This window comes from Fulvia fulva, chromosome 1 (genome assembly GCF_020509005.1).
Source record: "Fulvia fulva chromosome 1, complete sequence".
NCBI lineage: Eukaryota > Fungi > Ascomycota > Dothideomycetes > Mycosphaerellales > Mycosphaerellaceae > Fulvia > Fulvia fulva.
Window position 1 is genome coordinate 5,308,228 of NC_063012.1, and position 26,870 is coordinate 5,335,097.

At 54.1% G+C, this 26,870-nt stretch overlaps 14 protein-coding genes across 14 annotated transcripts; 8 read left to right on the forward strand and 6 right to left on the reverse strand.

Moving 5' to 3' along the window:
• Nucleotides 1-244: 244 nt before the first annotated feature.
• On the forward strand, nucleotides 245-1,216 carry CLAFUR5_01037 (Galactinol synthase 1; the record flags this gene model as incomplete). Its single annotated transcript, XM_047900185.1, has 1 exon — nucleotides 245-1,216. The coding sequence occupies one exon, from the start codon at nucleotides 245-247 to the stop codon at nucleotides 1,214-1,216; it is 972 nt and encodes a 323-aa protein (XP_047757137.1).
• A 1,004-nt stretch (nucleotides 1,217-2,220) lies between these two features.
• On the forward strand, nucleotides 2,221-2,888 carry CLAFUR5_01038 (ADP-ribosylation factor 6; the record flags this gene model as incomplete). The annotated part of the gene is made up of 3 exons (XM_047900186.1): nucleotides 2,221-2,314; nucleotides 2,375-2,677; nucleotides 2,731-2,888. 3 exons carry the CDS (start codon nucleotides 2,221-2,223, stop codon nucleotides 2,886-2,888), a joined length of 555 nt encoding a protein of 184 aa, XP_047757128.1.
• A 586-nt stretch (nucleotides 2,889-3,474) lies between these two features.
• On the reverse strand, nucleotides 3,475-4,987 carry CLAFUR5_01039 (Mannose-6-phosphate isomerase; the record flags this gene model as incomplete). The annotated part of the gene is made up of 4 exons (XM_047900187.1): nucleotides 3,475-4,683; nucleotides 4,736-4,827; nucleotides 4,879-4,899; nucleotides 4,957-4,987. The coding sequence occupies 4 exons, from the start codon at nucleotides 4,985-4,987 to the stop codon at nucleotides 3,475-3,477; spliced, it is 1,353 nt and encodes a 450-aa protein (XP_047757129.1).
• A 380-nt stretch (nucleotides 4,988-5,367) lies between these two features.
• Nucleotides 5,368-6,591, forward strand: CLAFUR5_01040 (SAGA-associated factor 29; the record flags this gene model as incomplete). The annotated part of the gene is made up of 2 exons (XM_047900188.1): nucleotides 5,368-5,475; nucleotides 5,584-6,591. 2 exons carry the CDS (start codon nucleotides 5,368-5,370, stop codon nucleotides 6,589-6,591), a joined length of 1,116 nt encoding a protein of 371 aa, XP_047755671.1.
• Nucleotides 6,592-7,250: 659 nt separating this feature from the next.
• CLAFUR5_01041 (uncharacterized protein) lies at nucleotides 7,251-8,009 on the forward strand (the record flags this gene model as incomplete). The annotated part of the gene is made up of 1 exon (XM_047900189.1): nucleotides 7,251-8,009. The coding sequence occupies one exon, from the start codon at nucleotides 7,251-7,253 to the stop codon at nucleotides 8,007-8,009; it is 759 nt and encodes a 252-aa protein (XP_047755670.1).
• A 42-nt stretch (nucleotides 8,010-8,051) lies between these two features.
• Nucleotides 8,052-11,112, forward strand: CLAFUR5_01042 (uncharacterized protein; the record flags this gene model as incomplete). The annotated part of the gene is made up of 4 exons (XM_047900190.1): nucleotides 8,052-9,531; nucleotides 9,738-10,257; nucleotides 10,330-10,775; nucleotides 10,880-11,112. 4 exons carry the CDS (start codon nucleotides 8,052-8,054, stop codon nucleotides 11,110-11,112), a joined length of 2,679 nt encoding a protein of 892 aa, XP_047755673.1.
• Nucleotides 11,113-11,509: 397 nt separating this feature from the next.
• On the forward strand, nucleotides 11,510-12,417 carry CLAFUR5_01043 (uncharacterized protein; the record flags this gene model as incomplete). The annotated part of the gene is made up of 3 exons (XM_047900191.1): nucleotides 11,510-11,710; nucleotides 11,779-11,830; nucleotides 11,903-12,417. 3 exons carry the CDS (start codon nucleotides 11,510-11,512, stop codon nucleotides 12,415-12,417), a joined length of 768 nt encoding a protein of 255 aa, XP_047755672.1.
• A 920-nt stretch (nucleotides 12,418-13,337) lies between these two features.
• Nucleotides 13,338-14,700, reverse strand: CLAFUR5_01044 (S-(hydroxymethyl)glutathione dehydrogenase; the record flags this gene model as incomplete). Its single annotated transcript, XM_047900192.1, has 3 exons — nucleotides 13,338-13,558; nucleotides 13,608-14,260; nucleotides 14,414-14,700. The coding sequence occupies 3 exons, from the start codon at nucleotides 14,698-14,700 to the stop codon at nucleotides 13,338-13,340; spliced, it is 1,161 nt and encodes a 386-aa protein (XP_047755667.1).
• Nucleotides 14,701-15,537: 837 nt separating this feature from the next.
• Nucleotides 15,538-16,138, reverse strand: CLAFUR5_01045 (V-type proton ATPase proteolipid subunit; the record flags this gene model as incomplete). The annotated part of the gene is made up of 3 exons (XM_047900193.1): nucleotides 15,538-15,602; nucleotides 15,673-15,933; nucleotides 16,024-16,138. The coding sequence occupies 3 exons, from the start codon at nucleotides 16,136-16,138 to the stop codon at nucleotides 15,538-15,540; spliced, it is 441 nt and encodes a 146-aa protein (XP_047755666.1).
• A 1,649-nt stretch (nucleotides 16,139-17,787) lies between these two features.
• Nucleotides 17,788-19,134, reverse strand: CLAFUR5_01046 (NADH-dependent flavin oxidoreductase nadA; the record flags this gene model as incomplete). Its single annotated transcript, XM_047900194.1, has 1 exon — nucleotides 17,788-19,134. One exon carries the CDS (start codon nucleotides 19,132-19,134, stop codon nucleotides 17,788-17,790), a length of 1,347 nt encoding a protein of 448 aa, XP_047755669.1.
• Nucleotides 19,135-19,795: 661 nt separating this feature from the next.
• Nucleotides 19,796-20,586, reverse strand: CLAFUR5_01047 (Free methionine-R-sulfoxide reductase; the record flags this gene model as incomplete). Its single annotated transcript, XM_047900195.1, has 5 exons — nucleotides 19,796-19,902; nucleotides 19,956-20,118; nucleotides 20,172-20,316; nucleotides 20,423-20,529; nucleotides 20,584-20,586. 5 exons carry the CDS (start codon nucleotides 20,584-20,586, stop codon nucleotides 19,796-19,798), a joined length of 525 nt encoding a protein of 174 aa, XP_047755668.1.
• A 422-nt stretch (nucleotides 20,587-21,008) lies between these two features.
• On the forward strand, nucleotides 21,009-22,264 carry CLAFUR5_01048 (uncharacterized protein; the record flags this gene model as incomplete). Its single annotated transcript, XM_047900196.1, has 5 exons — nucleotides 21,009-21,240; nucleotides 21,473-21,536; nucleotides 21,807-22,017; nucleotides 22,049-22,086; nucleotides 22,138-22,264. The coding sequence occupies 5 exons, from the start codon at nucleotides 21,009-21,011 to the stop codon at nucleotides 22,262-22,264; spliced, it is 672 nt and encodes a 223-aa protein (XP_047755665.1).
• Nucleotides 22,265-22,306: 42 nt separating this feature from the next.
• Nucleotides 22,307-22,894, reverse strand: CLAFUR5_01049 (uncharacterized protein; the record flags this gene model as incomplete). Its single annotated transcript, XM_047900197.1, has 1 exon — nucleotides 22,307-22,894. The coding sequence occupies one exon, from the start codon at nucleotides 22,892-22,894 to the stop codon at nucleotides 22,307-22,309; it is 588 nt and encodes a 195-aa protein (XP_047755664.1).
• Nucleotides 22,895-23,366: 472 nt separating this feature from the next.
• Nucleotides 23,367-26,002, forward strand: CLAFUR5_01050 (DNA polymerase alpha-associated DNA helicase A; the record flags this gene model as incomplete). The annotated part of the gene is made up of 6 exons (XM_047900198.1): nucleotides 23,367-23,794; nucleotides 23,854-24,664; nucleotides 24,730-25,414; nucleotides 25,571-25,606; nucleotides 25,682-25,742; nucleotides 25,906-26,002. 6 exons carry the CDS (start codon nucleotides 23,367-23,369, stop codon nucleotides 26,000-26,002), a joined length of 2,118 nt encoding a protein of 705 aa, XP_047756882.1.
• Nucleotides 26,003-26,870: the final 868 nt, after the last annotated feature.

Sequence of the window (26,870 nt, forward strand, 5' to 3'; positions counted from 1 at the left end):
GATGAAACGAAACGCGTTGCAGTCGTTTCGTCGGCGATCGACGAGGACACACGGTCGCACTCGGATTCTCTCCGGAATGACGCCTTTGACACTGTCTCCCGATCGCGGCTGACGGATTACATTTGGCAAGCGCCTCTCTCAGCCCAGAAACATTCTCCCGACTACCAACTCAGAAGATGCAGTCCCCCACCGCGGAGCGACCAACTCGGTCACGCTTGAACATACACCATCTACACCAACGACCATGGCATCGCATGCGTCCAACGGCGACGTGAACGCAAAGCCTGCACGCGTGGTGGACAGTCCCAAAGTGTGGACCACGCTCATCACGAACACCAAGTATCTGTCGGGTCTACTGTCCCTGGATGCCTCCCTCAAGTTCGTCGGATCCAAGTACCCTTTGGTAGCCTTGTATACCGAGACGTTCCCGCCTGAAGGTCACAAGGCACTGGACGTTCGAGGCATTCCCAAGAAACGCGTCAACTACCTTCTCCCCAGCACACACAAGGATTTCACGAACGACCCGCGCTTCTACGATTGCTGGTCGAAACTCACCCCGTTCAGTCTGACCGAATACGAGCGCGTCGTGCAGTTGGACAGCGACATGCTGGTGTTCCAGAACATGGACGAGCTTATGGACATTGAGCTAGATGGCGCGGAACAGGCAGGCAAAGGGCAAAAGGTGTTCGCGGCAAGTCATGCATGCGTGTGCAATCCATTGAAGAAGCCTCACTATCCGAAGGACTGGACACCGGAGAATTGTGCATTCACGAGCCAGCACGGCACGCCAGAGGAGGCACAAGAGAAGGGCGCCGATCCTGCAGCAGGTCTAGCTATGCCAAATGGCGGTCTGCAGGTCGTTGTGCCCAGCGATGAGATAAATGAGCTCATATCGACCAAGCTGGCAGATCCCTCCACCATGGAGTATGATTTCGCAGATCAGAGTTTGCTGGGTGACTTATTCCACGGGAGGTGGGTTGCGCTGCCATATACCTACAACGCGCTGAAGACTCTGAGGTGGAAGGGAGTGCATCACCAGATTTGGCAAGACAAACGGGTGAAGAATATCCACTACATATTGTCTCCAAAGCCATGGGACGAGAGCGAGGAGGACAAGAAAAGTAATGGTCGGGATGAGACTTTTCAGTGGTGGCACGATATCAACGACAGACGGTTGACTGAGGAGAAAGCGAAAGGCATCGAGGACGGTTTCTGATGTTCGAAAGGCGGGTAGTCTGCAGACGGCGATGTGTTGGAGGCACGTGTCTTGTACTGCCAATGTTTGGACAAGGGCTTTTGGAGTAGCAGCTACCTTGTTCGTATCCTCGTAAGGCTGGCATAGCGTGAATGTTCCTGGCTGTTCGTCAAGCACGGCTGACGAAAGCTTGGCCTGCATGTGAGCGTTCACTGTTCGTCCTTCTTCGCGTAAGCTAAAGCATACATGCAGCTGGCAGCGTTGGTCGATGTGGAGTGATAGCGTACTGCAGCGCTTCAAATGCAGAATGCAGCGACTACCGTGCGGGTAAAGACATGGAGTGCCGACGTCCAAGATGACGGCAAGCCCGCCACAACCTCAATGTTTGTTGCGCGGTGAGAGAGGCACAGGGGCGTGAGATTGTTTGGCGCTGAAACACTTTCCCACTGCAGTTCCTGCAGGTCACAGTACAGTACAGGTGCATGTACATGCATGAAGGCGAGAGCGGTGATTAGCGCAGTAGCATATGTAGAGGCAGTCCGGCCGGCATTGAAACGACTCGCTAATCCCTTCAAGTAGTCGAGCTGTGCTATCCGCACACCCACCGAGGCACCCACACCACCATCTCGACCGCTGCACGCAAAAGGGATCGCGTCCAACACACTGCACACACCACACACCACACACCACACGACGCTCCACTTCTCTGCCCGAACAACATATAATACATACTGCCGCCACTGCGCCCGCCAATGCGCTGACGATCGCCGGCCACACACTCCACGACCGACTAGTCGTTCGTCTCCTGACCAATCAAGCTTCCCGCTCCATCGTCGAAAAGCCGGCCGAACATCGAGCATTGAGCTGCTTCAGGCATCCTGCACACGTACCCGGCCTGCGCGCCCACATACGAACAATCGCCGCCTCTCCTCCTCACAACGCACGCATCCCACCCACGAGTCGACTGATTCGCCCTTCATAGCATCGCCCGTCGTCACGCGCGCAACGCGAGCAACACCGCAGAGATGGGTGGGAACATCTCAAAGTTGATGAACAAGATCTTCGGGTCAAAGGAGATGCGCTTGTTGATGCTGGGTCTTGACGCAGCCGGAAAGACCAGTATGTCAATACCTACGTACGAGGCTATGCACAACACGCGACTAACATGAACTTGCACAGCCATTCTCTACAAGCTCAAGCTCGATACCGACGTCACGACCATCCCGACAGTCGGCTTCAACGTTGAGACGGTGACGTACAAGAATACCAAGTTCAACGTCTGGGATGTCGGAGGCCAGGACAAGATCCGGCCTTTGTGGAGACACTACTTCTCAGGCACACAAGGACTCATCTTCGTCATCGACAGCAACGATCGTGATCGTATCGAAGAGGCGAGAAGTGAACTGGGAAGGATCATTCAGGATCGCGAAATGAAGGATGCGCTGCTACTGGTGTTTGCGAACAAGCAGGACATTTCAGGAGGTGAGCAGGGTATGAGCAGTCGCACGGCTGGCAACATGCTAACGAAGGTGCAGCTATGCGGCCCAAGGAAGTCAGCGACGCTCTGGACCTTTCAAGGATAGCAAAGGACCACACCTGGAAGGTCGAGCCCAGCTGCGCGACTACCGGCGAAGGCATCTTCGAAGGATTGGCATGGCTAAGCAACAACGTCAAGCTTCCCTCCAACAAGTGAGCGAGTGCTTCGCTTCACGCGGACCAAATTGAAATTTCGGTGGCCGTGCTCTGCAATATACAGCAGATCCGGCAACCACTGCCACCGACCAAGCTCAGAGCGACGGCGAAAAGTACACTACGCCGGCGTACATGTCGCGTCCACCAACATAAAACCACCACGACCCGGATACCCAACCCGTCAAGCCAGGCGCGAGCACGGGAATTTCTGCTTATCGACTTACTGCTTCTTGTAATCACCCTCCGTGTGTGCGAAGTTCTGCATGCCACGCAGTTGCAACACGACTTCTTTCTTGCATTTACGGCGCGTGTGCCACATTCGAATCTCTCTAGCGTTAGAGCATCCATTCTACGGGGAACCAGGAAACTGAAGGGACAGCCTTTCCACCATCAGCTTCAAGGTTGTTAAAGATCAAGAGAAGAGAAGCGTGGCGTCTCTAGATGAGAGGCAAATTGTGTATGGATATGGTTTTGCGCCGTGATCTGAGGACAATTTTGATTTTGGACATGCTTTCGTGCGTAATAACTCGTCTATGCGTGCGCGGTTTCTATGCCCTCTACACTGAACTTCACTTTCTCGTGTGCTCTCAGAGCTTTCCGTTCGAGTCGTCGCCGAGTACGCAGAACGCCTTGAAGGTGACGAGTGGCTCGCTGCTGTCGCTCTCCAAGACTAATTCTGCAGTGGCGCCCACGAAATAGACGTAACCCTCCTTAATATCCTCGGTCTTGTTGCTGACGCTGATCTTGCCAGATCCCTTGGTACAGATCACGATTGAAGGTCCCTCGATTGGCTCGAATGTCGCCTTTCCACCCTTGGCATTGAGGTCAGTCTTCACGACACTGAACTCTTCAATCGGAGGATCGTAGAGCGTGCTCTGCGAGTTGCTGCTGTACGCGGTAGTGTTCATCTTCACGAAGGAGTAGTCGCTGGGGTTCATCTTCTGCTCCTCGATAGGCGCGTACGAGTATGTGAGGCAGTCGACGAGGGTGTCGGTATCCTTGAATTTGGGCGTGAAGCCAGCACGAATAACGTTGTCGGAGGAGGCCATGCATTCGATGATGTCGCCAGATAGGTAGGCGTGGATGTCGTCGGCCTTGAGGAACATGGCCTCGCCGACTTCGAGCTGGACGTAGTTGAGGAAGAAAGTCACGAAGAGGCCGATGTCGTTGGGGAACTGTCCGTTGAGGCGGATCATGAGGTCTGAAAGCTCCTTGCCAGAGTTCGATGGTCCACCGGATCCTGCGAAGTTGGCTCCTTCAGACTTTGCTTGCTCGATCAATTCGGGTGCGACTGCCTCAATGTCTGCTGACTTGCATTGCATGAGGCCGCCGAATGCTGCTTGAAGAGCTTTCTTATTCTGCTGAGTCTCGCTGTCGTCGGTAGTTGTCTCTTGCCCCTTTATGGTCTGTTCGAACTTGCTGGCATTATCCTCGCCGACAAGTTTTCGCAGAGTTGGAACATGCTGCAGAAAGTGCGCGATCTCATTGAGAGGTCTGAACCCGCATAGACCATCGAACGGCGTGATAGCAATGGTCATCTCGGGCTTATGATTGTCGTCGGGATAGTGCTTTGGATCCTTGGCATGCAATTGCTCGGCGAGCTTTTTGTTAGGATGCGCCTGGATGGACAAAGCTTTGTTGATGCTGAGGACCTTGAAGAGGAATGGAAGCTTCTGTTCGTAGCGTTTTGAGATGGCTGGTGACATCAAAGCTTGGTTGTCTTGCACGAGGTCCAGCAATGTTCGGCCAGTGGTGAGGTCTTTGGACGGGTTGGAGGGATGTGTACCCATCCATAACTGCTCAGATGGTCAGATCCATTATCTACAGTGTAGATGATCCAGTACTGACCTCGGCGTAAGGCTTGTCTTGCTGTATAGAAAAGTCACTTGACGGGGTGGCAGAAGCAAAACGAGCTGCCGCCGAGTCGTTGCCGACCTTGCCTATGTTGTGTCAACGAGTGTAATCGTGGATGATTGCCGCGGAAGACTGACCCCATTCATAGCTGTTGCAGCCTGTGAGTTGTATCAGTACTTTGATGCCCGCTCATATGTTACGACCATGTGGCTCACCGCATTGCAGTCGCAGAAGAGGGACTTGCATGATGACGTCGCGAAGTCGTGTCGGCAACTTCTTCACTTCGGCTTGTCGTTGAGGATATTTTGGTGACGCTGGATCGTATGTCGTGGCTCGAGTCAAGTTCGTCGGATGTGTCTGAAAAATAAATACAAAATGTTCAATTGAGTTTCATCCTGAGAACGCCACGTCTTGGTCAGCCCTGCCCCGCGTGCAGTCGGCTCCAGATCTTCAAATGGGCCCCCGTGCAGCTCGTGCTTCCACAGCAGGGCGGCGTTTGAGAGCTTACAGTGGCTCGAACACGACTTCATCCTTCTGTCGCACCCATACAACCACGACATATACCTGGATCGGTGCGACTCTGCACATAGGCACACGCTGATGCTGTGCCGCTGAACATATCAGCAATGTCCGGTCGTAGCAGAGGCCGCGCCAATCCCAATCAGGATGCCGACGAGGAGCGTCGATTGTGGAAAGAGATCAAAGATCGAGCCAAGGAGGTCGACTCCATGGTGGTAAGTCGACTGCCTCTAACTTTGCAAATTCATATACATGTCGACAACATGCGAGTTTGCGGAGCACGCGGCAACATTCTGCCAGGTTGTCATTAACGCGCTGCACAGGCGCGCTCGAATGACGTTGGGACAGAGATTATCGATGTCGAGGAACAGCAAGCAAAACTTATCGATGCCGGCAAGCTGAGTGACTCTGCTCTTGATGAACGGCTCGAGAAATTGTATCGGGAGAACGTCAAGATCTGTGAAGAAGTCACGCACATCATTGAAGGCAAATCCAACGACATGAATTTTCTGGACAGCATCAACATCCTCGCGGGCCTGAGAGAAGCTTCCGAGGAGTCGGCGGAAAAGGCTCAAGCAATTCAAGGTCACCGAGGCTCTGGTGGCAAGCTGTCGCGGGCTCCTACCAAGAAGAACAGTGGCAAAAGCGCTTCCGCCGTTGCACCGTCGACTGAAGATGTTGATGAAGGCTCAGCAGCACCCTCGCCGCGTATCAGCTTGGGCGCGATCAACCGGTTGTCTGCCAAGGAGAAATCGTCTCGTTCAGGCAGCATACCAACCACGAGGGAAACGTCTGTGAAGATCGAGGATGGCGCTGAATCTGTCGCCAGTAGCGCCGACGGCGTCTCCACTGCCACGGGTGCAACCAAGACATCTGCGAACAACCGACAAAACAATCGGCTTGTGCTGCGTCAAGGTGAACTTGTGTTCTGTCGTCACGATCTGAAGAACTATCCCAATAAGGCCGAGCAGCCAGAAGGGGAGGGCATTCTCTGTCGTGTCACAAACGTCATTGGAGAAGGAAAGCAACGCCGCTACGAAGTCCAGGATGCTGACACGCAAGGCGAGCCGCCTCCGCCACAGCGTGCATCTGTGGCTCAGCTAATACAGATACCGGATAACAACAAAGGTTTGAGTGATCTTCCCAAGGGCAAGTCTGTCCTCGCGCAATACCCCGAGACCACAACGTTCTACAAGGCAGAGGTGAACGAACCCTGGCGGACGAAGGAAGCCGATAAAGACAAGGTGGAATACATGATGGTGAAATTGAACTTTCAAGACGATGAAGAGGTGCGAGAAGTCGAGCGCAGATTCGTGCTGACGGAGAAGTGATCGACTCTGCGGCCGAAGCGACATGCAAAAACTCATTTGGGGGTAAAGCTTGAAGCAAGCCATCCTGGTAGCATGTTCGACAGCGGACCCAGCGAGGCTCATGTGCCTCTATGCTACAACGTGAAACGCATAGCGTCGGTTTCCGCAGATCGAAACGCGAAGGGACGACAAAGGCAGCTGAGCGCATGAACATCATGTACGAGAGGATATCGACACTCAGATGACTTAGCGGGTGGTGCCTGAATCGCACAATCCTTGAAGTTTGAGACGGGGAAGTTCGACAAGTGACGGGTATTGTAAGGTAACGACGATGTGGCCGTGGCGAGAGGATCCCGACCTATGGGAAAGAACGAAATGATGATTCCTAATGGTTTAAACAACGTTGAGGCTCAAATCGCCACTGCCTGCTTCTCTAGCGATTGTCGTGGCTGCACTTCGCGCGAGGTAAGCGCTTCCAACCACGCTGATTTGTGAGTTCAAGTCCTCGAATGCTTCACCCTATGTCACAGGACAGTATACATGCATTGAGTAGTGATAAAACACTGGACAGAACATACGCGACGCATCTTCTCGAGCACAACTTCACACGCAGCATACACGGGATGGAACTTGATGAGGGGGTGTCGTCTTCCAGCAGTCCAAACCTAGACCGAGGTACCATGCGCAAGATCCTCGTCAATTGGCTCGATCTACTCGCAGATGAACTCCTTCCCGATCACGGCAACCACGAGGAACCAAAAAGCGGTATCGAGTGCGGCGATGACAATGGCAAACTCGAGGCCGACGGTTCCCTGGACGATGCCGGAGACACCCCGCACGAGACCGACAAGATGAGCTGGAGCAGCGACGAGGAACAGCGAAACCATGTGCCGCAATCGATGCCATCTTGCCATAAGAGGCATGCATTATATCAACAAGACAGCTCCAGCAATGATGAACATGCATCTTCTGAGCACCCGACCTCGCCCTGCAAGATGGCGACAAGTAACAAGGCTCCGATGCATCAAAGCCATCCACATACATCCACCCTGATGCTCACATTGAACGGCCAAGCGGCCTGGACTCCCTTCAAAACGATCCCCATTTGGTCAGTACAGATACCGGACGAACCGAACCCGACTCAGTTTCTTCTTCAAGACGACACTCGCTCGAACGACTCCACATCTGATGCCAACGTTTCGCAGATGTTGCCCTCTAGCTACGAGCCCGCAGAGTGCGTTCCGGGCATGGATCCCGCACGACAAGGTCCACCGGGCGGTGATGATTATGATGGGTCATCGTCTCATCTTCAGTCTGGATTGGACATATCGCTGCAGTCAAGCACTCCTTCAAGAGGAGATGCACCAGATGTGGATCTCGAGGCCTATGTGGCTAGGCGTTTGACGGAAATGTCCTTCAAAAAGCTCTATATGGAATAGCGTTCTGAGTGTGAAGATTTTGATCGAGATGATGCCGCCAGAATGTCTGCGGTATTGGTGAGAGGTCAAGATCCGTACGCAAAAGGAGACCTTGATCGGCAGGAAGAAATACATCGGGCGATACCTAAACTTCACGCTCCAGATTCTGGTTACGCGGAACAGCCTGGCATCGTACAGTTGTCGCAGGCTTCGGATCTGTTGGAAGGTGAGCAGTACGTCGAACGCGCCCACGATCAGGAAGGTGATAGAATGGGCGCATCATTGAACAGGAACCTAAATCAGACCTTGTCTGGGCACAGAGAGATGACGATGCATGGTTGGGTGAGAGCAGGCATACGCGGGGCGTCTCAGTCAGCATCTCTGCTTGCTATAATGAAGAGTAGTGTGGATCGCCTTGGAGACTCCCTTGAGGCTCGACTACTCGATCCGAGTGAGACCAAAACGTCAGAGCCCGCAGCACAAGCGGCGAACACCGAGGTGACACGCTCGGACGAAGATGTGCTGAAGGATTTGGGGCCCGAGGAGCTCAGGCGGCGCGTTGTCGAGCTGCAAAAGGACAAAAGGCGCCTTGAGCAGACAGTGGCGAGTCTCAGGAACCAGCTCACAGTGCCTAGTGCGCAGGATCCGGAAATGCGGGAAAATACGCAAGACCTTTCGAGCAGTGGGCTCGGGGGGATAGGTGCTCCACAGAACGAGCGAGTATCAGGGGCACGGAACGACTCCAAGGTAATCCATGCGGTCAATGAAATGTACAGAACGACTACGCACGACAATGAGACCCAGAGTCTGCCGCTTGCCTTTGTCAACGAAAGAACTCGAGCCCTGAGAAGCTCAAGTGACAGTGCAAAGTCCACGAGCTCGCAGGGTTCAGGTAGAAGCAGCCCTATGGGGTTTCGCTTCGATGAGGCTTCAAAAGACTGGAAGCCCACCAGCTCCAAGTCCCCGGCGAGCGTCAGTACGATGAACGTCAACTCGAGGAGAAAGTCGAGGGATCGGAGTTTTGATGATGTCAAGGCATCACTTGTCATGATACCTATCGCAAAGAAGGGCGAGACGGTGGAACAAGCCATCGATCGAGTCTCTACACTTCGACCGCCAAAGCGACCCAGTATTGCTGATTTGAGTAATGACCAACCGTCAAGCATGGAGGGAAGTACAGGTCTCAACCGATCAGCTGGAGGGTCGTTGACTCCACGAACAAACGAGCAGTGCGGTCCACGGCTACAGGTGGAACAGTATGATCAGAAGGAAGAAAACAACTCACCAACCGTGAGAAAGACCAGTATTGGACATGGTCGAGTTGCAGAATTGTTGGCGACCTCGCCAACCAAGCCGCAGCTGAAGGTGGCGTCTGTGAGCGTGGACCCTAGTCATAGTGATATTTCGCCAACGGACACAACGGTCGTGCAGCACGAGCCAACGCCGCTGATATCTCAACAACCACCTTCAGTCTCGAGCACAACAAAGGACGGAGATATCTCCCACCAGCAGGAGGAGAGCAACAATACGGCGACTCAGGATTGTAGGTACATTCGCAATTTCTAGCGTTTACATTCACTGCATCTGAGACACGCACTATGATACATCAACATCACCAGAAGAACTCTCACCTCACCTCACCTCACTTCACCTCACCTAGGCTGCACTCCTGAGAAGCATATCAGCTGCCACGCAAGCTGCACTTCCGTTCAGCCACCACGCTCCAGCTGCTAATCACCAGTTCTCTAGCACCAGAACCTAATACATCGCAGCCGCGTGCTGATAGCCTGCAGACCATGGATATGGTGCGCGACGAAGACAAGAAAAAGCAGACCGCTAACCTGCCCGTGTCGGAGGACACACACCTGGAACGCCAGTCCCGCAATCCGGGATTCATCCAGATGGCCAAGGACATAGGAGATAGCGCTGCTTCCAGAAGCTCATCGAACGACATACAGGATAGGATTCAGTACCACATGGCCAGAGGAGATGCCGCTCGCGCCCGGAAGACCCAGGAGAAGAACAACCTCGCTGCTGCCACCCGGAGTGACCGGACTGCTGCCCAATTTGCTGCTGCCGCGGCCGCTGAAAGAGCCGCCGCTGAAATCGCTCGCCGTTCTGAAATTTCTACGCCACGGCCAGCGTCTCCAGTACTGACCACCTCTCACAGCAACGACAAAAGCAAGGGCAAAGCTTCCATCGATGAGACCATGCCAAGAATGAAGATCACCAAGCGTCCAAGCATTGCGCCAGACAATCGTAACCAGAAGTAAGCGCGTGGCGGTAGACGCGCCCTGTCATCCTCCACCAATATGTCATGCCGAAGCTAACGCTATCTCAGCGAGCAAGTGGACATGAGCGACGATCCAAGAATCCAGAACTACGCCCAGAACCTCCCACGGGTCTACGGCATGCACGATGTCCTCAACACTCCACAGTACGCCCAATACCCGCAGCCGACAACAGACCCGGGCGAAATCGAGAGACTCATCGCGAACTTCGACGAGAATGCGGTGCTCGAGACGCGTCGCGACCGACAGACGCACGCAAGCCAAGCAGTACCAAGCAGATCGAATGCGCCGTATGACCGCGAGCAGGACTTGCTGTGGATTGAAGCACAGCTGCAAGACCGGCGCGCCAAGCAGCACAAGCTCCAGCAAGACGTTGAGCAGCATGGCGGCTGGATCGAGACCAGCCCATTTGGCACTCAGGTCCGTCTGACTGAAGCAGGCCAGCGTGAGGGCGGACGTCTGCTCGAGGCAGAGCAGCAGCGCAAAGCCAAGGAGAGTGAGTGAATGACCCCAACAAACGACCCTTCCTGAGGTCTCAGTCACGTGACGGGGGGCTTCACCATGTCTGAAACACCCGACGCGCTAACGTGCACCTTCCAGAGCTCGAGCAGGAAGCAGCGGCGGCGGCTGATTTTGCCGCTCAACTTGCCCTCCTCAGCGACATCAAGCACCGCAAGTCGACACCCTCGGAGTGCAGCCACGACTCGGACGTCACCGCCATTAACGGAGCTCTGTCGCCACAAGTTGCCAAGGACTTGCACGTCGCCGGCTCGGTTGCAGAGGCTCGGCGCGTAACGAGCACGGCCGTCAGCGAAACCAAGCCAAAGGCGTGAAACAGCACAGCGAAGTCTTCAACGCGAAGACCTTCGTCGGACCCGACGCGCAGCCGGCCAACGACAACGGCGAAGGCTCATCAACAAGCGCTCACGTCCACCACATCCACCACGTCCACGACAACGGGGAGGGTTCCAGCTCTCGCGTCCACGATAACGGCGAAGGCCCCAGCTCGTACACCCGCGACAACGGCGAAGCTTCCAGCTCTCACGTCGCCGCCAACGAATACACCAGCGAATACGCCGAGGCACTCGTCCAGGCACACGCCCAGACACACGTCCAGGACGACGAGGATCACGACTACAACGAGTACGAGGACGGTGATCGTAGCGAGGACGACGGCAGCGAGGAGTTCTACGACGCGGACGACGCCAATCGTCCACAGCAGTAGACATCATGGCCAACCAGAACGGCCTCAACGCACAAAACGCAGCCCTGTACAGCGGCATGAATGGCTCCATCATGCCATCGGCCGGCCACTACAGCGACATGCAAACGCTCATGCAGAACATGGAGAGCCTCAGCGGATGGCTCGAGCAGAACCGACAGGAGTGGGGACAGGTCCAGGAAGGATTGGCACGGGTTGAAAGGTTACAAGTAGGACATCGCAGACCGGTTCTGGATGAACACGCTTGAAAAAGTACTTGAAACTCATTGTTGCGCAGGGTAGACTAGCTCAGCAGGGTCAGCTACCGCTACTCAACGGTGACACGCAGCGTACGATATGCCCTTCCGTCTAGTCTCGTCTTCTTGCTATGCCAAGTGCTTGCCGGTACTGACTTCAAGCAGCGACCGAAGAGCCCGCAGCTCCCACCGTGTCGCAGCTCCAGACCTCGCTTGCCCAAGCCAACCAGCGCATTGCCTCCCTCGAACGCAGCTATCAAGACCAGGTGCGCTTGCAGCAGGCCTACGAGGAAACGCTCACTGATACAACCGATCGCGTACGGCAATACTGCTTTGAGCAGCAGAACCACATTGTCGCCCTGCACCAGAGCTACCAACAAGCTCTGGCACAAAGCCGCAGCGAGACCATGGAAGCACAGTTGACACATCAAGGATGGCAGGCATCGTTACAAAGACTCAGTGAAGGCGTAAGAGCGGCGCTCAAGGCAAGAGAGGAAGAGGGCATGCCATACAAGACACGAATTGCTGCACTGAAGGAGGAGAATCGGGTCTTGCGGGCAAAGGCAGGGTGGGAGCCTATTCCAGACAGTGAAGATGAGGACAGCGATGAGATCGCAGAGGGAAGCAGAGGCAGGCCAGCCACTGTTGGCGAGAACGTGGTTGTAGTGCCAAGCGGATGAGCTGCGTCGCTCGACCTCACTTCGACCCTCGAGCCCTTCGCCATCAATTGAACACACGACTACGACATCAAACGCATTATGTGCGTGATGCACGAAGCTGCTGCTGGCACATGGCTGCCCATCGCTTGATGCATAGCAACAGCATGTCTAGGTATGTTCCATGCGGATCGTTTCAATGGTACGGCGTCTGATCACACCGTAGGTCTTGCATCTACAATTTGGGGGCGTTCCATGAGATGGGAGGCCAGCGTGAACAGTTTAGCTCAGGCCGATAGCCGCACTGGAGCAAAAGGTGCGCATGTCTCGGCTTACTGCTTATCTCATTGGCATTCCCCTTCGTACCACTCGCAATATGCTTGTAGCACACATCTTTTAGCCGTCTTCCCTTGGCGAGATCTCTGTGAGACAGACTGGATCGTTCACAGGGCAAGGGCCATGTATTGTAGTATCCATCTCCTGGCGTGCTGCTCTATCTTGTACTTTGTCCTTGTCACCCAATCACAAAATTCGCTCACATCTACGGCACACTTCATTCACCAACCCTTTGCATGTCACAATCTTGAACAGTCTTTTGACTTTCGTAAAGAGAGCTCGAAGCATTCTAACCCCATAATATACTGCTCACCATCTCGTGTTGAAGGAGCTTGCCGTGTGCAGTAGATGATATACTGCTGCGTCTCCCATACTGCAATTCCGATCGTTCAGAGTACATTTGTAAGGAGAGGATTCCAGCTGAAGTAGTAGTGACGCAGTATAAGTTAAAATGTTGATGTCATTAATATCGTGTGCATACTTTTGACATGCCATGATTGCGGTGTTGTTTGCGGCAAGAGCAAGCCCCTGAATCGTTACGAGCCTCTGGTCATGTCCGGACAGTGTTGCATTCTGTTTGTTCCATCTACATTTCTCCATCTACAGCTTTACAGCTTCCTCATGTCGACGACACATCGGATACAATCGCCGGCGTGCATATCGTGGAAGGCCTCGTTGACCTTGCTGAGCGGTTGTCTGTGGGTAATGAACTCGTCGACCTTGAGCTTGCCGCTCATGTAATCATCGATGAGGCCGCCCATTTGGCTGCGGCCCTTGACACCACCAAAAGCACAGCCCTTCCATACACGTCCGGTAACGAGCTGGAAGGCTGCACAAGAAGTTAGCCGATGTCCACTAGAGCGAGCTACCCAACTTACGCCTTGTAGAGATCTCCTGTCCAGCAGCTGCCACACCGATGATGATGCTCTCACCCCAACCCTTGTGGCAAGCCTCGAGGGCAGCACGCATAACGCTCACGTTTCCTGTGCAGTCGAAAGTGTAGTCGCAGCCGCCGTCGGTCATATCAATCAGTCTCTGCTGGATGCTCTCGCCCTCCTTCAGGTCCTTGGCTGGGTTGACGAAGTCAGTGGCACCGAACTGCTTGGACCAGTCCTTCTTCGCGTCGTTGACATCAACCGCGATGATCTTGCCAGCTTGGCGCGCTGCCGCACCCTGCATGACCGAAAGACCAACACATCCCGCACCGAATACAGCAACGTTGGCGCCCTTCTCAACGCCACCCCTGCCAGCGGTGATGACTGCTGCACCGTAGCCGGTTGTGATACCACAGCCGAGTAGACATGTCCTGTCCATGGGTGCCTTGTCTGTGACGGCGACCACGGAGATGTCTGCAACGACGGTGTATTGTGAGAAGGTCGAGCAGCCCATGAAGTGGAGCAAGTCCTTGCCCTTGCACTTGAAGCGAGAGGTGCCATCAGGCATGACGCCCTTGCCCTGGGTGGCACGAATCTTGCCGCAGAGGTTGGTCTTGCCGGATTTGCAGAACTTGCATTCGCCGCATTCTGGTGTGCTGGGAGAATGTCTGTTAGCAAACGTCGTCGTTCATCCTCGTGTGTGTACATGTAGCATTGCGGGACCGGCTGCAGCGGCGCACGCCCCAGGTAGTCATTAACGTGCTGCGCACCGACGAGCCACTGGGGGAGGAGCGAAGGGCAAGACTTACTAGAGAGCCACCACGGTATCTCCCTTCTTCACGTTGGTGACGCCCTCGCCAACACTCTCAACGATACCAGCACCCTCGTGGCCAGCAATGACGGGGAAGGCGCCCTCGGGGTCCTTCCCGCTGAGCATGTACGCATCGGTATGGCACACACCGGTGTAATAGACCTCTATCCGGACCTCGCCCGCCCGTGGTGCTGCAACCTCGATGTCCTCGATGACCAAGTCCTTGCCGGCCTCCCATGCGACAGCGGCCTTGCAAGTGATCGTCTTGCCCTCGGTGCTCGACATGGTGAGAGCTCAGCGGCAGAAATCTCTTAGGGTTAGAAGTAAGGGACGCGGTGGTACAGCAGAAGACCTTGATGGATCGATAGGAAGCTCCAGAAAGTGCGAAGGAGTGGGATTTTGTTCCCGACGAGCTCTGCTCCCTTTCTTACCAGCAGGAAACTGCCGATTTGAGTTGCGGAAGGTGCTTTCTTCCGCGAATGCGGCGCTGCTCGATGGATGGATGACGGCCAAGTGCAACCCCACCATAATGAGGGGCAGCATGAGGGATCCCTGAAGAGCAACCTTGCTCCGTCTATCCATTCCCGCGTGCCGCTCACAAGCCGCACGCGCTCACTGCACTGTTCGGTTGGGATCCCGAAGTTGCCCGGCTGAGAGCCCCGAAGAAGCTCGCGAAAACGGCAGGACGAGCCGCGTTACCGTATGGGGTTTGCAATACCGTGCCTTTCGAGACAGTGCCACTGCCGCGTGTGTTGCTGTAGACGAAAGCGTAGCTACAACGCCGTCCGCAGACTGCATAATCACTGAACCAAAAGTCTGAACACAGTGCGTGCGACGGGATGGAGGTATTTCACCCAGTCAGCATACCCTCAAGCGTCCCTTAGATACAGAGTCTACTTCCGCATAACGCCTGCTGCTGGATATACAACTACATCATGCTGTGAGCGGTGCACCGTGGCACCCTATTCAAACAATTGCTCTGCCCCAGTGCGACTAAGACACTGCCGCTCACGTGATAGCTTTCGTATCGGTTTCGGCTTCGCCCAATTTCGTTCTGTCATCCTTGCCACGCATCGGTTTTCGTCAAGAGCTTGCCTGCGCGGTGTCGTTTGGTCGTCTAGCTTAGCACTCAGCGCCGGAGCCAGCGCGCGAGTTCATCAGCAGGGCAACGATGAGTCCGTACAGGCCTGGATCCCTGTCAGTAGGCTGTTCTTGGCCGGAGATGTTCCCCGATGTGATCCGCAATGGTAGACATACCCAGGACTTCAGCGAAAATGAGAATTAGGATCATTCCGACGAACAACCTTGGCTGCTGTGCGGTACCGCGGACACCAGCGTCACCAACGATGCCAATGGCGAAGCCTGCGGCAAGACCAGCGAGACCGACAGATAGACCAGCACCGAGTTGAATGAACCCTGCGAAGAGGGAGGTCTTTTGGTTGAGGTCGTTCGAGATCAGGACCGACACGACAAGACCGTAGATGGCAATGATACCAGCCATGATGACTGGAATGATATCTGTCGCAGCGCGTCAGTACATTGGCCCGCCTGCTGCCTGCTCCAGGCGGAGCGCTCCTGCTGCGCGTCGTGGTTGACATGTGGACATACTCTTGACAATCAGGTCTGGCCTGAGAACACCCATCGACGAGATACCAACACCGGCCTTTGCGGTTCCGTATGCAGCCCCGAAGCAGGTGAAGACGATGGCGCTAGTGCAGCCCATCGCACCAAAGAATGGCTGTCTGAAGTCAGCATATTCGTCCTCTTTCATCATCTCGGTGCTCCGTCTCTCAAGTCTCATATTTTATCTTCTTCTTCCCTTGATCGTGTTTGACCCTCCTCCAAGATAGTGGGACGCAGTGAAAGCGCTCGGCGGAGCTAGGAGATGGTTGATTCGTGGCGAACAATTGTGGACTTACGGCATATACGGGACTGCGGAAGGCATCTCGTTAGCTTTACTTCTAGCCTGTTGTATTCGACCCAGCCATAGTGATGATCTTGATGGCGCAGATACCCATCTGCGCGCCACAAGCACGTCGTGGCTATTGTAAGGGCAACCCCGAGGGCGGTACGTACCAGAGATCGGACGACATCTTGAATGTGTTTTCCTGAGAGGCTCGAGGTGGTATGGATTGATCGCGAGGGTTTCGAAGTATCTGTAGCGGTGTTGGCTGGGATGTGGTGATGTGGCAGCTGTTGTTTGACGGTGCTGCGATGATGTCCTGCGCAGCTCTCTGTCCAACTATGCGGCAGGGCCCGCCGCCAAGCCTGGGACCTCCTGACCTCACGGACTGCGCCTCTCTCTCTCACCTGAACATTTACTTCTACTCCCGGCGACATGGCTACATGAACAATGCACTGACAGCGTAGGCGACTCTCGGTATGGATCTGCATGGCGAAGAGTATGTCAGCTCATGGAGGCGACTCGTACAACCACATGCTGGACTGGCAGTGGATGACCAAGATGACTACAATGAATCGGGTTTGTGATGTGGGAGAATATTGCTGGCAGAGCAGAACGATCGCATACCATTAATGACAATCCTCGTTTTCTCATACTCAACGGCAGCCAGCACGACCCGCTACGCCAACTCAAACGCAGGCTATGGTACATCTCGCACAAAGTGGCAGCCAGCCTGACCTGGAGCGCCTACACAAAAAGCATGAATACTGTCCGTGTCGCAATATGGCAGCCAGCTTGATCCAGACGCCAAGGAAACTTCTTATGGGACAAACCATACAACTGCGGCAAAGATATATGGCAGAGACGATCGCTGGAGTTCTTGTGGTTGTCAAGTTGTTCACATCATAAACATGAAATTGTAGAGGTTTCCATACCACGGCTTGCCATTTGTCCTATATCGTATAAGACATCTTACCAGCAATCGGCCACATCATGTAGCAATTAGACAGTCACATGCCGATGATGCTTCTGCGGGCTACGACTGCAAGGACTATGCACATTCCTGATTGCTAGAAGGACTCTGCCGCTTCTATTTGCTGCTACAATGGTCGTGCTGTGAATGCATACTGACAATGGCGGCCCGTTGATCCAGGCCACAAGCAAGTCGTGTCTGCAGCTCAGGCTTCCAGCACCCGTCCTGCACGCAACCCTATCAAAGGTCTCATCTCGAAGCTACGCAGGTATTCACGGCACGCATCAACCATCTACAGGCACTTGCACTGGCGTTTGAACAGCGCAGCGTAGGAGTCCCAAGTCATGTCGCAGCGTTGTAGAGTTGTGCTGGCGCAGAGGTTGAAACATTGCCAAAGGCGACTACGTCTGGACCGTGTCAGATGAAATTGTCTCCACAGAGCTGATCTAATGTGTTGCTATATCGTGGTACCGACATCGTCTTTCCGCCAAGCGGTTCAGACAGAAGGGGCGCCGTAGGGCACCGGCGTAGCGCTGGTGAGATCAATGTAGCCGTAGTTGTTCATCTCCGAATCTTTCGCCAGCATCTCCGACCACTCGCCCATGTCTTTCATAAAGGCACCAACGTTGCTGTCTTGAGACATATCGATCGGCTCCTGGTTCTTGCCAATCTGCTTGATCTGAGTGCCAGCAATGACATTTGTGAGACCAAAATTGTCTACATCAACCTCCTGCTTGATGGCTCCTTTGACCTTGCCTTCGAGGATATCTTTGCACAAGTGGGGTTCCTGGCAAACTGGACGTGCAAGGCCGACGCCATCAACTGTCTGCAGAGCGTTGACCATGGCGCCCACAGTCTTGAACCCGCCAGTAATATAAGTCTTGGTCTTGTTGATTGCCGGAGCGATGAGCTCTGCGAACTCCAAGAAAAACGACTCACGCTTCTTGGTACTCTCACGCTGATGGGCGAAAGCTAGCTTCTCGTATGTGCCGCCGGACAGCTCAACGAAGTCGAACTTGTTCTGTTCGAGCAGCACACACAGCTGCTTGGCCTCCTCCGGGTTGAAGCCCTTGTCTTGGAACTCCACGGAGTTGAGCTTGATGCCAACGATGAAGTCGGGCTTGGTTCGTCGACGAACTTCCTGTGCAATCTCGAGGATCAAGCGAGCCCTGTTTTCTAAACTCCCACCGTACTTGTCTGTCCGCTGATTCGTTGTTGGACTGAGGAATTGTGCCAGTAAATATCCATGGGCCCCATGAAGCTGAATGCCATCGTAGCCTGCTTCTTCCAAGTATTCTGCTGCGTGTGCCCAGCCTTCGATAAAGTTCTTGATGTCCTCCTCCGTCGCTGCACGGGGTTTCGCGAAAGTCATGCCCATCACATTGCCCTTCAGTTGAACGTCGGAAGCTGAGACTGGGTATTTTTGAATGTTCTCCGCAACCTGACGTCCAGGGTGCGAGACTTGCCCAACGACAAGATCGCCGTGAGCCTTCGCGCCTTGTGCCATCTTCTTGAACTGCTCGAATCTTTCACCCTCGTACGGTGCTCCTCGGGGAATGATGGGGTTGCCAGCGGCCTCGAGGTGGTCGTACTCAAACATGATGTTACCGGAGAGGATCAGACCAATTTGACCCTCGCCCCATATCTTGTATGCGTGGACAAGTTTGTCAGAAGGTATACCCCGTGCTTCGAGGTTCTTTGGGTCCCACGAGGAAATGCGCTCGGTCATAGCACCTTTCAGGAAACGATTCGGGGCCGTCTTGCCAGAAAATTCGAACTTCAATGGCTGTCCGAGAGGGGAACCATCGACTTGGTCGGACTCGAAGCGCGGGGATGGTGCCATGGTGGTGGAAACTGCTGTACGTGTAGTTCTGTAGGTATTCAATGCCTGGGAAGTAGAAGCCTAGGCAATTGGAGAATGAAGGAAGGAGCCTGCAGAGAGGATTGAGTGCACTTAACTTGGGCTTCTTTCTCTTCGTGATTAGAAATGCAGATGTGACATACTGAGGGCACTGGCGCCCGGCAGTGAAGAACACGAAGAGCAAAGAATGCCAGAGGCACGTCATTGGCCACCGATGCCTCCATTATTGCCCTCTGCTACGGTCCAATGATGACACTGCCGTCCGGACTAGACTCGGACCGCATCGAAGGTTTGTGCTGAAGGTGGATCTAGCGTAGACATGATGGTGACATTCCTGTGGCCGACGTGTGAATTGGAAGTGGTGCAGACATGCCTCAGGTCGTGGTCATTGTTGTAAAGCTGCGAAGATGACGGGAAGGGAGTGCGTGCAAGAAGAGTCGTCCGCTGACACGAGATCCCGAGGTCCTTGTCCGAAGACCTTGCCAAGGTTGGCACTTCAAGGTTGTGTGAAGAATCTTGGAACGCTTCCTCCTGTACATGTGCCTTCTACGAATTGGCCTGACATTGATGATCATACATACCACAATCGCATCACACAACATCAACGTCAGGCTCATCGAGGGCGAAATAGTTCCAAAGATTGCTACCAGTCACAGGCATCGGCAAGAACGGCAGCCAGCTTTTCTAGCTTTGCTCTATCTTCCTCATCAAATCCGCTCTCAATCGCACAATCGATATCAATGATGGCCACTACCTGTAGGTCCGTCGTCAGACGGAGCTTTGATGAGCAGATGAGACACTTGCCTTGTCCTTCACCACTATGGGTACCACAATCTCACTTTTCGAGTCTCCGTCACACGCAATATGGCCAGGAAATTTCTCGACATCGGGTACGAGCTGCGTTGTACGACTCGCTGCCGCAGCACCACACACCCCCTTTCCGAATTGGATGGTCTGACATGCGACCTGGCAGCAGCATGAGTTATGTGTCAATACGATTTCTGTATAATACGTCGTACCTTGCCTTGAAAAGGCCCAAGGATGAGTTGCTGATCAGTTGCACGATCTGCAACGTAAAATCCAGCCCAGTTCACTTTGTTGCTAGGGGATGGCAGGGCATGATAGCAATGCCACAGAAGGGAAGCGGCATTTGCTGTGTTGCTAATAGCACATTCAGCTCGTGATCATTGGAGATAGCATTTAGATGCAACCAACCAAACCTGCGCTCGTTAGCAATGCAACATCGCAGTATGTAGAACACCTAATGCTGACCCAATTGCGCTGACAGTCAAAAAGAGCTTCTGCTTGCTCAATGATCTGGTCGTAGGCAGCTGTCTTGCTCACGCCTGCTTCAAAATTCGAAGAGTCCGCGTGCACCTTCACAAAGCATCAGAGACGGCCTGCTGCGCTGTGGGAAAAGAGCATGATCACCATGTTGCGCGAGTCGGATCAAGATCAACATGAAATTGTAGCTGCGTGGGAAGGAAACACGGCACGCCATTGCCAACTCGGTTCCGGAACATGACGTGGGCTGGTATTTTGTAAGCAGCAAATCCACATCACCTGCTGTGGAGATAGACAACAGAGTGTCTTTGCGTCGGCGAGAAGTACTGCCGGCTGCTCTGCTTGCGAGGCCTCGCTGCCTCACATCTCGACTCTCGAGGCGCGAGGTGATAATAGAGCTCGGCTCCGCCTGCAATTGCAAAGAACCTATAATCTATCGAGACACTCTCCCCTCGACCACACTTGTTCATTTTCGGGAATCTCAACCGCAACGTTCCAAATCACGCTTCTATACTAATTCATAGTCAGACGTTTCGACGTGAAGCGCATACAACTTGCTGCAACACGACAACATGACACTCAAACCGTGCTGCGGGACTGGATCGTCACACACCGGCACGCCTAAGGGAAGATTTGAGAAGAAGCATAGGTTGGACTGCTACGTCGCAGAATCCAATGGTGCTCCGAAAGGTATAATCGTCATCATTCCAGACGCATTTGGCATTGGTCTACTTAACAACCAAATCCTCGCCGACGATTATGCTAGGCATAGATCCACAGTCTACTTGCCTGAATTCATAGGCGGTACGTTGAGTGACTGCTAGCTGTCGCGATCCGAGCGTGCACATGGGCAACATCCCATCATCAAAACTTGAGGCCACGTACGCTAAGAATCAGGTGACTGATTAGTCACCTGCAGCCTCTTCAAGAGCAACACTTGTCCATTCTAGATAGACACATGCAATACACAACCTGCTTTTGAAACACCCTATATGAGCCCGTACAATAACTTCCCACACTTCTAACGTGATACTAGCTAATAGACGTACTGCTACGACACTAGGCGCCGGAGTCCCCGCCGGAGTCTTCGACTCTATAAGGTTCGTAACCACTTCTACCGGCCTCTAGAACCAGGTGGCCAAAATAAGCCATGTTGCGTATATGGCCCGCCACCTTCTACCTTTCTTACACTTTACAAGAAGGGCAGTCTGCTAGCCGAGGATCTTTAATTTCCTTAAAGCTATAAAGAATGATGAAGCAAAGGATCTGCCGGTCGGTACTACTGGCTGCTACTAGGGAGGGCAGCATGTCACTACGCTTTGTCGTGACCAGATCAAGGCTAATGATGGCGAGAGGCTCACTGTCTATAGCTTCGTTACTCACCCTTCGTTCCTGACATTCCCTACCGATATTGAAGCGACTGTGCTGCCGAATTCCTATACTACCGCCGAGATCGATCAACAGATGTCGCCGGAGCATGCCCAGAAGAGAAAAGATATCCTACAGGCGAAGACGGCGAAGACCAAGATATGTCTACCCTCGAGCCGCATGACTCTCCTCGCGCTGGTATTCGGAGGCAATGTATATGTAGATCTGCGCTGACGCGGAGCAGGACCAAAGCATCGAGCATGAAGTTATCATGTATGAAAAGTAAGTGATCTGCCCCGGGACGGCCTTGACAGGTGTGCTAATCCAGATCAGAGTCCATCACGGTTTTGCTGTGCGCGCAGATGAGAATGACAAGCTGGAAGCCGAGGCCGGGAAGGAGGCGGAAGGACAGGCGGTCCGATGGTTCGAGAGATGGTTCACCAATCCACCTCCATCCTGACGAAGGACAATAGACCACACGACAGTGAGTAAACACAGACTTTCATGAGGTCACCTTCTCCTGGATATAAGAAGATCGCAGATCCGTCATCAGGGTAGCATAGTCATCGGGTGTCGCAGTCTCCTCGGAGATCTCTGGCGCCACATACTTGAGCTTTTCGAGCATGAAGTTGGTATCACCCTGCAGCTCAGATGGTTTCCGCACGACCGTGATCCATCGCCAGTCGTTATCAACCTGCCAGTCAGCGCCCTTCGTAAGTCGATAGATAGACACTGCCATCGCGCCCTGTGAGGAAGCTCGATCGTTTTGGAAAGGTACATATCGGATCCAGAATGTGACCCTGCGAAGGACGCCCAGGTGATCAGCATTTAGTCTCAGCCATCGTTTGGCCTCATCTGCCTGGGGACTCTCGGTATGGAGGATGAAGTCGTTGCAGCTGTAATAGGCAGGAAGGCTCTCCGCTCGGACCTGATGGCTGACCAAAGCCAGAGGTGGCGGTATGGCATGCTCGTAGCAGTCTCGTTGATACGGATCGAGACGAAACGTCACGACTGTCTTGTCTGATGCCACGGCGTATTCGTAGATCAGGCTTCGGATCTCCGCTGGCAGTCTTAACAACCGCGAAGTCATGATGTGACTCGTGAGTGCTTTGTGAGAGCGTTTCGCGCTGATCGAGTGAGGTCGAGCGCACGATGGCGTAGCAGACCTTTGTTCCAAGTACTTTCCTTGCATACACATGTGGTTCGATTCTGTGGCCGTCAGAGCTCCGATCCCGGACCTGCCAAGAGTGGTGAAGCTGGAAAGTCAATGGAAGCAGGAGAGCAGGAGAAGGAAAGATGGACGGGAGGCAGACATGCACACGTATAGCCGTGTACAGGCCGAGAATGCGATGTGACCAAGAACACACGCGATCACGATCCTGAAGTGAGTGCACAAGATGAAAATGACGTTTACAAAGATGAGCTGCATGTCAACGTGCTGGGGGTGAAGAGCGACGGACTCGTGCTTGCCCGCGCTCCGATGTTCGAGCTCTTTTGCAGGCGCAGTTCACAGACGCAGACATGCTCCTCTGGCCAACACGCCTTCGATGTGACAGCGCATCATGAAGGCGACAGATATCGCCGCCTTCGCGGGAAGCCAACTGTCGTTGCTCGACAAAGAGCTTCAAGCGGAGCTCGAAGAGACACAGCTATTGACGTCTAAAAACGCACCCATCACGCTACAACGCGCCGGGCTCGCGTTGCTCAACCTCGCGCTGTCGTCGCAGAGAACTGGCTTCGGAGGCAGGACGCTGCTCGAACTCAGTCTTGATCCAGCAGTCTCGAGTTCCGGCGAGCTGCCTGAACATGGCCTGCGCGTGGGTGACATCTGCGCTGTGGCCGAACAGCCAAAAGGCGCAGAGCGTCGAAAAGAGCGAGAAGGCATGGAGAAGCGAGGCGCTGAAGGCGTCGTCACTCGAACACACAAGTCTGCAATCACAATTGCACTTGACAAGGAAGACGTAGACGTGCCGACGGGCAAGTTGTGGCTGTACGTGCACGATGCAACCCGGTAAGTCAGGCCCATAAGCTGATCTGGGGACAATGTAGTGTCAAACTGGCAAACGATGTCACCCATCGACGCCTCGCCCAGACTATGCAGAGATTGCAAAGGATGCAGCCATCGGAACACAGCACACTCACGCAGGTCCTCTTCGGCCAGACGTCCATCTCGCCAGTATCCCACTCCGAGCTCGAGAAGGAGGTGCAGTGGGTTGACGCTGCGCTGAACGACAGCCAGAAGGATGCTATTCGCTTCGCGCTCGCTGCACCCGAGGTCGCTCTTATACATGGTCCGCCGGGCACCGGGAAGACGCACACACTCATAGAGCTAATCCTGCAACTCTTGAAACGCAAACTACGCCTGTTGGTCTGTGGCCCGAGCAACATCAGTGTGGACAACATTGTTGAAAGACTTGGCCCCCACAAAGTGCCCATGATTCGCCTGGGCCATCCGGCTCGGTTGCTTCCCGCCGTCATGTCACACAGCATGGAGGTTCTTTCGCGAACTAGCGATGCTGCGGCCATTGTCACAGATATTCGATCCGAGATGGACGCCAAACAGGCATCGATAAGGAAGACGCGCAATGGTCGGGAAAGAAAAGCCATCTACGGAGAGCTCAAAGAGCTGAGGAAGGAGTATCGGCAGCGCGAAGGACGTGTCGTGAGCGATCTCCTTCGCCGTAGCAACGTCGTTCTGTCTACCCTGCACGGTGCTGGCAGCTATCAGCTGAAAGACCAAAAGTTTGATGTGGTCATTGTGGACGAGGCCAGTCAAGCGCTCGAGGCTCAATGCTGGATTCCAGTGGTACACAGCGGAACATCGAAGCTCGTGCTAGCTGGTGACCATCTGCAGCTTCCGGTAAGTGTATCATGGGAGTCTAGACCTGCTCTACAGCTTGCTGACCGTGTCGCCATCTGTTACAGCCCACCATCAAATCCCAGAACATCAAAGCTGACAAAAAGCCGCTCAAGTCTGCGACTGCCGCAGATGTTGCGAAGCTGACACTGAATGACCGCAAGGCAACTCCAGGCGACTCGAAGCGGACCAAAGAAGATCCAGTCAATCTTGAAACAACGCTCTTCGACCGATTGTTGTCTCTGCACGGTGAGAAGATCAAGCGCATGCTGACGACGCAATACCGCATGCATGAGAAGATCATGCAATACCCGTCGGAGGCGCTTTACGACAGCAAACTCCTGGCCGCAGATGCAGTCAAGGCGAGACTGCTGAGAGACTTGCCTTACGAAGTTCAGTCTACGGATGTCACGTCTGAACCTTTGGTGTTCTGGGACACGCAAGGCGGGGACTTCCCCGAGAAAATCGAAGATGACGAGGGCGGCAGCAAGGGCAAGTCCAGTCTGCTTGCAGAGAGTAAGGTCAATGAGCTCGAGGCACTCATTGTGCAGCGACAAGTCTCCAGCCTTGTCAATGCAGGTGTCAAAGCAGATGATATTGCAATCGTGACCCCTTACAACGGCCAGCTAGCCTTGCTCTCCCAGATGCTGAAAAAACGCTTCGCCGGCATCGAATTGGGCAGTGTCGATGGCTTCCAAGGTCGCGAGAAGGAGGCCATCATTGTGAGTCTGGTTCGAAGCAACCCAGAGCACGGTACGTTTTCGAAGGGTACCAGGCATCGAGCAGTGTCTGAGACTATGGTGTACATGGAGCGCATCGTGAGCGCATATCTCACGCGGTGCACCGCACCATAGTCTAAGACACCTGCCACGTGGTTCTCGGGTATAGCTAACACTCTTCTGTTTGTAGAGGTCGGCTTTCTAGGCGAGAAGAGAAGGTTGAACGGTGAGTCTGACCTGCCGCTGGCTTTGCTGCTACACGCCGTGGCCTACTCGTTGAGCTGACCTGACGTTTTGACAGTCGCAATGACGCGACCTAAGCGCCATCTCTGTATTGTTGGCGATTCTGAGACTATCAGCAAGTAAGTCTACACACCTACTAACCTATCCTTGACTGCCGTTTGTCGTCGTACAAGTACACGCCTATTGTATGCGTTGGTGTACACAGCCGCATCCGGCAGTACGACGCAGGTACGAGCTCGCGAGATGAGGTGTGCAACCCTGCTAACCTTTTTCTCGGTACAGAGGATCAAAGTTCTTGCAAGCTTGGATGGCATTCCTCGAAGAAAATGCAGACTTGAGATACCCAGACTTGTCTGAGCTGTCGCAAGGCGATGAATGAGGATGGTGAGCATGACAGGCGGTGTGGTCACCGATAATATTCGAAGTGCATTGCGATTCGAGCACGAATCATGCGGATGCTGGGTTTCGAAGTGAAGTCCAGCAAGCTGAGAAGAGGTGCAAGAAAGGGTGTCGTCGACTGTGCCACGCCATGGCCAGAATGGAAAGCCGAGCCGGCTAGAACCAGCGAATCATGTGGCTATTCCCGGCGACCGCGTGTCAAGCGTGAGGCTTGCCGACCTATAATGGCAACGGTTTTGCCTCATCGGGGGGTTGTGCCTGTTGTCTCGACATGTATGTATTCAAACCAGGTGATGTGCCGTGATGTACTCTTGTATGCGTGATGTCCATCATGTCCGCGGCCAGGTGGGTTGCGCAACATGCCCACCTGCAGTCTGTCAGCGACGCGGCGAGCACGAATCAGGTCGCGCGGAGCACGTGCGCAATCACAGCAAGAGCAATAGCCTGCGAAGTGGAGCAAGCGAACGTGGTTTAGACTCAGGCGAAACGCGCCCTTGCTGTCAGCTGTTTGCCCGCCGATGGACTAACGGGGCTACGGTACTGATCATCAATGCGGCACGCCGAAGTCTATCGTGGGCTGATCCTATCGTCGTGCTGCAGCTCCATGTACTGTAGTCTGTGCGGGAGCTTGTTGAGCATTCAGGGCCATTCAGGCACAGCGGCCGTTTCGAAGCGTTGTCCGCAGGCGCAGGCTACAGCCTACTACAGTACATGTGCAGGCTGCGGCGTGCCCCCTAGCCTTAGCCCCATATCGTTGCAATGCAAGGACGAACTGCAGTCCCGTGCTGAAGCCTGAAGCAGATGGCCTGCTCCGGACTGGACTCCCATGATCATACCCGGGCTATGTA